Consider the following 11,508-nt stretch of genomic DNA (forward strand, 5'->3'; position numbering starts at 1 on the left):
TTTCACATAATGAAAAGGGTTTAGGTCTTTGAATTTAAGTCATAACTTAAGACCAGAGGGATGCTAATCTGTACACTTCTTATAAACAGAGTATTTCTTTAGCAGTTACTCTACAGTTTTTCCATTCAGGCAATTTATATGTATTGCTTTAAAAACACTACTCCAGCATTAAACACTATTTAGTTTAAGCAAATTTTAAACTCCCATGAGATGTTAAACTGGCTTAATACATGACTCCTTTCAATCCTCACCTAACAAAGGGTTTCCTACGCTGCTTGCAGCAAGTTTGGAAAGAGGGTTACAGTGCCTGGCAGTTCAATTTTTTCATAAAAAGTATTTTTATGCTGTCCCATATGGCTCAGCATTGTCTTTTAAAAAAAGTCAAGTGTCTATGCACTTATTAGGAACAAATACAACCTTCCCGTGTGCACCGTGTTACCAAGTCTAGCTTGAGAGCCTTGCAATCAGCACAGAATAAAGTTGCCACAAGCACATTTCAGACTAGGCCCTTATTTATTGCCTTGAAATTTTGCAGCTTCTCTTATTTTCCCAAATGAAGACGACAACTAAATCTCCCAAAAATGTAAAGTTAATCCAATCATTAGATGCATGATTTGATACAAAAATGTTTCTCCATAAGTATGTTAATTTTCTCTTGCTTTTTAATCCTGCAGCTGGGAGAGAAGCACTTCAAAAACCTACTCTTTGGATGAAACCACAGATGTATTTAACGACATCAGACAATTTCTGAATTACTGTAAACCTAACAGCAGTGTAGCTGCTCTCCATTTTTGCCTGGTTACTCAATTAAAAACTTTCATAAAAGCAGCAGCAGCATTAGGATTAGTTTTAGTTACTGGACCTAATTTTTCAAGCTTCTCTTCCCCCTACCCCCAAAGTTTACCACTTGAAAGAAAATGAATGCGTCAATTCAGTAATTGATTACTTCCAGTCTTATATGGCTTCGATGGTTTGGACCAAAAAAAATGCCATTTTTGACAGCACGTGCTCACAGAAAACTTGTCATAGGTATAACTCTGCCAAAGCTTTAAATTGATTCTGCTTTTACACAACATACAAAACAGACATGACCTAGTAATGAAAAACATGCAAACCAAAACTTTCCCAAAATAAGAACCTGTGTGGCTACACATACCAAAGTGCTTCCAAATAAAAGTTTAGTCTAGAAGCATACATAGTGCCAAAGCTGCCAAAGGTAGTGCAGAAGATTTAAGCCTGCAAGTGGTAGCAAGCAGTATATTTTACATTGTAACCACCTCTACATTCCTACAATTGCTTCCAAAGCTTCTCCTATTTTAAGAACAGCATTTGACTTCAGAAAAAAGCACACTTTTTAATGCACCCTTCCCTTCTCCTAAGGTATGCTTTATGTAATTTTATCACAGGTATACAGTTTAATGCTCACAGTGTCCAAAAGTTGTGAAGACTCTGTAACAGACAACGATAACTTGAGAAGCTCAGGTTGTTTTTTGCTTCTCCAAGTCTCTGAATTATTGAATCCTATTGAGAGAGGGGGGCCAGGAGCTCCAGGCCCCACGTAGTGCTACATACCGTATGGAAGTTCACATGCATCTCTCCACAGGAGTATCGACAGTACTAGATTTCATCCTGTTGGTACCATATTAGCTTTTCGTCCCTGCTCTGAGTTCCAAAAACTTCAGATTCTTCACTATTGTACTAAGTAACAAGGAGATTATCTCTATCTTATTTAAGTTATGTAGTTTTCAAGGATGTTATGTGCTCTACCAGATACAGCGTATCTTCCTGACAAAGAAACTGGGGGGGGGGATGAAGAACCAAAGGTCCCTTTGAAAACTAGTGAAAACATGATGATTTCAGGTGCAGCTTTATGGAAAGAATGCAACAGTATTTAAATATTTGGCAATCCGACGTTAGTGATAATTAAATCCTTGACTGTTGACAGATAGAATTTTTGTTAAAATTTACTTAAAAAAAGCTGGTTTTTGCTATCAACAAAACCAGAGTAACTGGCTTGGAATGAAATCTAGTAACTAGATGTCCAGATGAGATGAGCAATTGGCTCCATAATTTCAGTATATGTCTGGACAGTCTGAGAAATTTCTATCAAAATAGCCACCTGAGTACAGCCAATCTGAAGTCCCAGTGTACGGGTTAGTGCCTTGATGAAACCATCTGAAAAGGAAGAAAAAGAGAATAAAAAGAAACAAACAATAAAAGGAAAAAGCAAGCAGAGCAAACAGTTATTAACAGGAGAAAAGAACAATTTTGCTTCTTTCACAAAACATTGTAAAAAGACAGTGGTAGTTCTTAACAGAAAAAAAAAAATTCTCCGGAAATATTCTGAACGTGAAAAATAAGGCATTAAGCTTCATACACAATTATCACCACACCTTATAAAGCATCCTTTTTTAATTTTTTTTTTTTTACACAAAGGTAAGAAGGAGTATGAAACAGATTTTAAAATTGCTGTCCCATTACAAATAAAAGTAACATTGATACTCTAGAATATACATTGATTATATACTAATTTTTACTTTAAAATAATGCCAAATTGGTTACAAACCCTTTTTGTAAACTTGTCCAAATAGGAAACAGTTTTCTCCTGTGGAGCTGTACTGCGCACAGAACATTAACAGATGCTCACTTTTTAGCCATGTTGACTGAAAAGAACTGTATGTTCTCTGGAAGAGATTTTCCAGGGCATTTACTGGAATTAGTCTGTAGCTGCTCCTCCAGGCTTTGGGAAGAGAATTTTTTTCTTCTAAATTTCATGAAATCATGGGAACATCCCAAAGTTCTTGTGTTCGAAGGAAGCACCTGCAGTAACTGGCTGCGAGCACACTCCTGACTGCATAGCATTGGCATCTGTGAAAAGCAACCCAGCAGGAGCAGGAGCCAAATCATGCATTACTCTGTGATGCGTTCTATGACTGAGAAATCATTTGAATACGCAATCAAGAAAGTCATTTCTGCAAGCCAAGAAGTCCTAAGAGTGTGAAAATATGAAGTCTTAGAGGGCCACAACATCCTACTGAACTGCCAAAAACCAGACAGGAATTGGTGAGGCTTAACACTTTATTAGTTCTAACAAAAATATGACCTCTGTAGGTTTTAAAAAACAAAACCTAAAAAAATTCAGGATTACCATAGTAGTTGATTATGACCGGTTTCAGCATTTATTATTAGATAATTTCTCCAGGACAAAGTTATCAGCAATTTTGGCTTCCAGCTACATTATTTACATTGACCCAGCAAATGCTTTAAGTGACACTACAAATTGTGCTGTCATGCAGGAAATCAAATACATACTGCCTTGAATAAAAACCTCTTCAAGCAGTATACCAAACCATTCCAAGGATTAAACAAATGCCCAGTTTCCTTCCCCCTTACCGTGTCTGCCACTCCACTTCATCTTTTGCACGCTCCTTGCGAGCAGCTCTTTGTTTCTCTTCTAGTCTCTCTTTTTCTTTGCTAGCCACATCTAACAAAGATTTCAAGAGGAACTGGTTACTTAGCAAAATAGAAAAAAAACCGCAAAAAACACAGAAAAGACTGCAGAGAAATGAAATACAGTTCATTTAATCAAGAGAAAGCATTTGCTGTACACAATCTCACTGAACAATGAAAATCTCAGGCAACAAAAACCTAAAACTATCTTTTCTGAAAAGTTGCTACTAAAAACAGAGTTGAAACTGAAATTTTGGTGTTTTATCTATCAGAAACACCACACTGAGACAGCAGGAAAGAACTTAGATTAAGCATAACTATTCTATGATTTTTATCATCCCCCCCCATTTGGCCATGTTTTTTTCTGACAAATGCCAGAGCAACAGAGCATGTCTGTTCACCACATGTCTTTCCAAAGAGACTCCAGAGCAAGAGAGCATGTCTGCCAGTTCCCCCCACGTTAGCAAACATGCAAATACACTGTAACATAGGATAGCAAGTCTTGGGATCCACCTTGAACGCATTTGCTCTCCCAGATTTTCTGGGAGAAAACAGACATCATACACTGTTCAAAAGCATGTTAATTAACACAGGATGAGAAAGAGTTAAGGCTGCTCTGGGAATAAGACACTGAAGACAGTGTTCCTCTATCAGACAACCTCCCTTCGGTCATCCCTCTCAAAACAAACATGAAAATATTTCCTCCAGCACACACATACCCATGTTTCCGTTTTCCATATTTCTGATATCTGGGCGTAGCCGACAGTCAGTGGGAGCTAATATTGCTTCCATGCCTTTTTCTAGCTCATTAAGACTCACAGCAAAACTGGTGAAATTGTACATCTTAAAAGCAAATTAAAGATAACATCCAAGTTATTTCGGCGGAGTGGCACTGGGTTCCCTAAACCAAATGGCTGCAACAAAACTTCCAAGAGAAATTACAGAGTCAAGCCTTCTCCCAACTGGCTACCCTGAAAGCAAGGTTAGGTTCATACAAAACTAGATTTGTTGTTGGAGGGGAAGGACAAGGAAGGGCAGAAGGGGATGGAAATCAGACCTGTCGTTTTTTAAACAGTCTTTGCTTCAGAGGATGGAGATAGATTTTCCTCCGTATCTGATATTTAACATAATGATTTGGGGGGGGGGGGGGGGGGGGGAAGGGACGACAACACCCACACCTAAAAGACCAAAAAGTCTTCTTGAAACTATTGAAGTTAATATCCAGCTGCCCAGTTACTGCATTTTTTGGAAGCCTGTCTTCTAAGACCAGGGTCAGCAGAAGGGAACGTGTATCCATATGCACTCTAAGTGCAAAGATCTCACAGAGAGGTTAACCTAAGGCACCAGACTCACACTGAAGCAGCTGCAGTCAGAGCGTGCATTCTTTCTACCAACTTCGAAAAGGAGTGGTATTTTCAGCACAGGAACAAAGCAGAGAGCTTGCTGTAGCATAATTTTACTGCCGCAGCAAGAACTGCCAGAGCCCATCAATAAGCATGCTAAGGACAGACACTTCAACAAGGTTTGCCTTGAACATTACTCATGTTCCCTTGGACAAGTCACTAGCGATAGCAATACACAGACTGATTGAAATAGTTACCTGTGATGAGTTTGGTGGCCTACAATTTATTCTCCAAAGCAATTTACTGCCTGGTATGAACTGCACCGTGTCTTGAACCTCTGGCATATCATCAGCCTCATCATTTTCAGATTTAATAACATCTTCACTCTGAAACAGAGATAACATTTGACAGGGGAACAAAGGGAAATGGGACAGTTTCATCTAGAGTTCTACAGTGACTGCTGAAGAACCTGTTCAAAATTGAGATATTAAACACTCTCCTGGACTTCTGCCTCACCCCTCATGTTTGCTTTTCCTCACTCTGTTTACTGTTCCTCTCATTTTTATCTTAATGCTTTGCTTCTGATATCTCTGAACAGTCTCCCACCACCTATGTACAACTTGAATGTTTGTTTAAAAAAACTAATAGTAGTAAATTCATGTCTTTCAGAAGCCTTTTCTCTAGCTTCCCTTCTATCCCGTACCATAGCTTAATTTCACCTAACGTGACTATTACTTCTTCAGGTTGAAATGAGCCAAGACTGCAATTTAAACCAGCTCCCATAATGGCATAAGAAAGATAAATAGGGCATGCCTGCTTTTGGATACTGCTTCACCATTTGCAAAAGATTTGGATGTGCTATTAAAAAACAGATAGGCTCTTGTTTCAGTCTGATTTCCTATATCTAGATTCTAGTAACTATTATCACTGCAAATTTTCTCACTATGAAGACTGTGTACTTAAGTTTATAAATACAGTGTCTTTCCTTCCAAGTACCTTTGTTAATCAGCTGCAGCAGATGCACTGCTGTAATACATATATAAAATCAAATGCAGTGTTCTTCAAGAGGCTGCTCTCAGAATCTGACTGTTGTAGGACACATTCCACATTGTGGAATATCAGAGGATTTTACCATGAGAAACCATTTACAACCACAACCACCAGAGGGAAGTTTGAGGCAGTAACATCCCAGAGTGATAGTATCACAGTTTTCCTCCCTCCCCTCACTCCCACCCCCTTTCTATTTTCTTTCTGCCCCCTCTGACATGGCTCATTTATTTTATTCAGAAATACCCTATTAAGTTAAACAGGGCCTGTTTTATACACTAGAAAACAGCTCCATATGGCTAAGAGTCTAATTTCAATCATTTGGTTTGAGTATTCATTATTTAAAAAGGCTCTTTTAGGCTACTTTCCATGTCAACATCTGGTTTACTCTTAGACAGTTCCCCATCTAAATATAGATTCAACAGGAAGGAAGGAAGGAGAGAGTTGATTTTCATAAGATGAACAGAACATTATTATTTTAAAAAGTCAAAATATAAGCCTGTACCACGACAGAATCTAGAGTCAAACGCAAGGCCTGTTGCTGCTCTAGATTCTTTTGATGTCTTTTTAATACTTTTTAATAGAAGTTTGAGCCTCTTAACATTAAAAAGTTAAACAGAAGCTAATCACTCTTCTGTTTACCATCTTCAATGAGCAACCAGGAAAGGAAAATATCAGGATACACAATAGTCAGAGTATGATATACTGGATATCAGGAAACCCAACAGTCCTCTACTGTACCATACAACATTTTGCATTTTCTGTACAACACTGAGGCTTTGGTGTTAACTTACCTGACACTGCTTACATGTAATGAACAAACTCAGCATGTTTCCAGACCCCTTTGTTGTCAAGGTTGTCTACATCAGCCTTAAATTCTGAAAGGCTGCATCACCAAAAAGCATAACTAACTTAAAAAACATGTAATTTTTTTTTAAGGCCCAAATCCTAGTACTTTTACATCTGGAGTTGTCAGTAGAGGCACTTTCCTCATTCAAGGACTGCACAACATCAGCTCAGGGGTTGATATTTGATGACTTCTCTTTGACAAATCTCTAGCAAACACCATTTCTATGAGCTCTCTTCAATACCAGCAGCTCACACTGAAGTCTACACAAGTTAAACGTGCAACGCCTTCTCATGGGACTAACACTGCCCATCTCTGACCCTCACCAAAAGACAGACTGTTTTAACCCTCCATTCACCACCTGGCCATTTCTGTAAAGATGTTTTCCTTTCATTTCTCATATTTCAGTATCTTTTCTCCCCAAAGAATCCTTAACCTTACCGGCTTCAATTTCTTCTGCTCACCACCTCTCTTTTCATTCTTTTTGTAAGTCTCATACGTAGTGGGATCAGTGCACCATAAGCATTCTGTCCACTTGCCATAGATCACACAGAGTTTCTTTCTGCTGCAGAGAAAGCAAAGGAGACTTAGCTTTTGCTTCTTATAAAGCCTTCTAAGCCAAGTCATGCAGATTCTGATCTATATTAAATACCCAGCTTCCTACTTTGTTGTATTTCATGTTTCTTTGCAGATTTCTTAGAAGCCAGACATTTGATAATGCAAAGAAAAAAAGCTTCAGCTTATTCCAGTCTTTCTGGCATTTAGTCCTGCAGAACATATCCTCATGACTTAGCTGTATGCTTTTGTCACTGTTAAAATGAGCGTGGGTGCAATAACGCCAATACCTTACAATATAGAGACTCAGAGTCGGGAAACAGGTTTGGGTTTGATTTTCCAATAACCATATTCTCATTATTTTAAACTGAAGACTGGAACTGTGACTGTACAACAGTGAAATCAGTTGTGACTACTCTGCATTTTCCCTGGATACCTTTATTTCCAAAGACTGGACTGGAGAGTTTTTCTAATAATGGTTAAAACCATCATCCTAGAATCAAGGGGTTTAATACTGACACAGAGAACAGAAATGGGTTACAATCTGCACTGCTAGCAACTTTGCAGTCACATCAGTTGTGGTGATTATGCCAGCAAGAGAAATGCCACAGTGCTCAGAAATGAGGAAGCCAAGAGGCTTTTATCACTCACTTTTTGTCCTGAATGTATCCCTCTACTCGGTGAAGCTCTTTCCCAAACAGTCCACATGGTTTAAAATTAAGGACACATTTATCTCCAGTACTGTAGAGGAAATAAGTACATGCTTAAAGAAGCAAGCCCCTAAATACATTAGTAAATTTACTGTTTACCTTATTTAGCTCTTTTTATATAGTTACAGTTAGCTGAGGGGTAGTTAGTTATATCACAATTTTTCTTCAACTTTGGTTTATTATCTGATCATTAAAAAAGGCACACAAATTTCAAAATTCCACAAAAAAGACAAAAAAAGAAATCAATGTGCACATGACGACATCAGCCTGTGAAAGCCAACTGAACACATGACCATACTTCTGAGTCTCATGTACATCTAAAATTTATCAAAAGTACTAGGAAGAAAATAGAATGCAGTCTCTTGCATACTAGTTAACCCACACTATTAACACACCGCATTTCAGATACCTTTTTACAGCTTATTGTAACGAGAAATAACTTTTACAAATTATCTACGCAGAAGAATCTAGTCCAGTGCATTCAAAAGTTACCTCCAAGTTGCATATCAAAAATTCTGAACTAAACATTTTGCAAACAGAAACCAGCATTATATTTCAGCATCTTCCCTGCATTGAGATGTACATATATGTAAAGAATCTCTCCCAGTGGGGTAGCAGGCCAAGTTTCTGTGTCAAGCACAAAGCATACAGGGACCATCCTGGGTCTTTTGTACAAATACAGGAGACAGGGTTGTAGGTTTGATGCTATGAGAAGTATCAAAACTGCAGCCCTGCTGGATTAAAGCTCCCATTTATTGACAGAAAAACATGTGCAGAAGTAATAGTTTTCATAAAATTCTCTCCCTCATCATTACAGGAGATCATTTATTTTATATAAGGTAAAAAGTTTTTACGTAGGCAGTTGGCAGAACAATTTACATGCTCTAAGTTCCCATTATCCTACACTGCAGTCATTTTTCTGTGCTGTACCCTTAATTTAAGATGTCCTCTATTATCAAAAGAGTGCAAAATCACAATCAACATGATGGAGGTCCACTGCAAGCCTCCAACAATTATTCCATTTAGTGGTACTGGAGTTAAATTTAATTTCTGTTCTCTATTAGCAAGGCTGAATTTCAATGGGTAACTCACAAACATAAAACCTTTGTATCCCATAAGCCATCTAGCCCTGTGCCTTTTCATGTATATTACTATGATACTAAGCCCAGTCCAATGAATAGCTTGCATTTGTCAGAAAGGGAAAGAAAAAAAAGACAAGACTTTGGACCTACAAAACTGCTATCTGCTTTGTAACAAAAGTGACCATGCACCAGTCCCTAGAAGCCAATCCACAGTTTCATGATTACCTGTGATTTACAATTTCTACCGTTCCGTATTGTTCTAACCACAGTTTACCAATAATTACATTATGTACACAACAGGTTGGATTTGTCCATGTGTAAGCTTCATTATGTCTGTAAAGAAAAAGAGAAAAATAAATAGTTTTCTTGAGCTTGAGATGGAATGTAAGCCTGTTTTCAATTCTGTTCGTGGTAGGGCAAAATATTAAGCACTCCTGTGAACAGCCAGCAGTTAACTTCAAAACAGAAAAGAAACAGACTTTTCTTTATAAGCCAAAAATGTGTTGTATCTAAACATTAGTGCAAGTTAATGAAGTGATATCCCCTTTACTTTATTTCCTTCTCACAGAGTTGAAATAATAAGTTTTACAGTTGCTGTGCTTTTGATTACAAATTCCAGCCCAACATAAACAGCAGTCCAGGAATTCATCCTTTCTATTTGCTCTTTTAAAGTTTTATGTGATAAAACATAATACTCATGAGAACTGGACTGACAGACTAACACCTAGTAGTGTCCGCTATTCAACTACGGCAGCAGCGTTGCAAGCTTCTTCCTAAAGCTCTTTCTCATAAACCTCTGTCATAACCTAGAAAGTACCTTTTTGTGATAAAAAAGCACTGAACATAAATATTTGAGTCTTCTAGCAGAGACAACTAGTCACTACCAGTTCTAACAAAGGTTTGATATGAAGACAGTCCGCCCTGAGGGTTGGTCAGACTAACCCACTTAAACAATTTTTCCTTTTACAAACAGTGGGTGGTAAAGGCTTTTGAACCTGAAGAGAGTGACACGAGTCAGCAAACTGCTTAAGTGGTTTCCACAAACATGCCACAAGTTTCCACATCAGTGTACGAGGCCTGCTCCAGTGTCACTGAAGGCAATTTTGGGGGGTGTGCGTGGGTTTGGGGTTTTTTTGGTTGGTTGTTTAACATCAGTGGGACACAATAGCGCTATATTCAAGCTTCATAAACATGACATTTGCAATTCCAATTTATTACTCAATTCCATCCTTTTTCCTAAAGATTTACTGAGAAGAAGGAAAAGTCCTAGAACTGAAGAATTTTTCACTTAGTTTCATTTTGTTTTTAATGCTTTGCAAAAAGCTTTACAAAGATGAGTTAACAGATTCTAAGTCTTCAAAAGACATTATTCTAACAGTGGCCAAAATGTTCAACAACACGATTCCTCTTATCACTAGCTCAGCGAAGTCAAAGCCATCTATTCTCACTCATCTTTCCATGCTGGTAAAAGAAATGCTAAAGTTACCTGGTTGGCAATCAAACCATCTTAGGAAAGCTTGCAAACTCTACTTTAATACAAAAAATACAGAAACAAGCAGTGTCATCTTTGTAGCAAAGGCCTTGTACTTCTAATTCCAGTAAGTATGGAGGGAACACTCCTATTTAATGTTTCCAAACAGACTGTCATTTTCCAGTACCGAGAAAAAAACAGACCATTGAAGTCTGACTGTTTTCCACAGCAAATTGTCTTCAAGCATACTTTAGAACAATTACTACTCTTCAAGTGGGGAAAAAAAAAATACCAAAACTCCCTAAATCCATCCCAGCAGCCTTAGCGCACATTTTTATTCACGAACTACTTGACACCAAAAGCTGTACAGCATGAAACAAAACACAAGACACTCATGGCCAGTGCTGATAAATTGAAACACTTGCTAGTGCTGGAGAAGTGAGGAAGAAGTGTGTTTTCTAGTGCATGTTTTGAAAACATAGTCATGGTTAACATAAATGCAGTACTTGACACTGACTTGCAATTTTGCTCCCTGAATAGTTACTTGTCCACTCAGGCCCTGAGCAGATCTCGGACTACTCAAACCACCAGAATGGTATGAATCACAACACTGAGAGGCTCAAAATGTTATTTCAACTTCTGCTGCTAACTGGAAGCAATTATTTAAAATAAATGCTTTAATAGTTTATACTCCAGTTTAAATCTGTGCCCTGCAATTCGATTAGCAAGAATCGCAATCAAATGTCTAGAAACTTCACAAGACGACATTTCAAAATAACCTCAAAGCTAGGGCTGAGGAAAACTTTTATAAAAGCACCTTTAAGTCTTCAGTTGCAGAATACTTTTTCTGCAACTATTATCTACTGCATGTTTGTGTTAAACTTGGGAAAGCTCAAGAGTCTTTGTGCCACCAAGGCACAAACCAGCTTACGGAAAGTCACATAATTTATGAGAGACACATGCAATTAGAGACAAGCCTAGGAGTAATCTGGAGAGGCATTCC

The 11,508-nt window shown here is 38.0% G+C and overlaps 1 protein-coding gene across 2 annotated transcripts in view; it reads right to left on the minus strand.

Annotated features, from left to right (window-relative positions):
* Positions 1–743: 743 nt before the first annotated feature.
* OSBPL2 (oxysterol binding protein-like 2) overlaps positions 744–11,508 on the minus strand; it is a 37,045-nt gene continuing 26,280 nt past the window's right edge. The window contains exons 8-14 of one of the 2 annotated variants that reach the window (XM_010285098.1): positions 9,260–9,367; positions 7,894–7,983; positions 7,129–7,252; positions 5,051–5,179; positions 4,170–4,293; positions 3,394–3,484; positions 744–2,175 (exon numbers count right to left, since the gene is read on the minus strand). In XM_010285098.1, coding sequence (XP_010283400.1) covers positions 2,073–2,175; positions 3,394–3,484; positions 4,170–4,293; positions 5,051–5,179; positions 7,129–7,252; positions 7,894–7,983; positions 9,260–9,367 — 769 coding nt within the window. In that variant the 3' untranslated portion in view covers positions 744–2,072. The remainder of the gene's footprint in view (positions 2,176–3,393; positions 3,485–4,169; positions 4,294–5,050; positions 5,180–7,128; positions 7,253–7,893; positions 7,984–9,259; positions 9,368–11,508) is intronic. The other variant, XM_010285099.1, reaches the window with a different exon arrangement.

The sequence above is a fragment of the Phaethon lepturus genome, unplaced genomic scaffold, assembly GCF_000687285.1.
Source record: "Phaethon lepturus isolate BGI_N335 unplaced genomic scaffold, ASM68728v1 scaffold31184, whole genome shotgun sequence".
NCBI lineage: Eukaryota > Metazoa > Chordata > Aves > Phaethontiformes > Phaethontidae > Phaethon > Phaethon lepturus.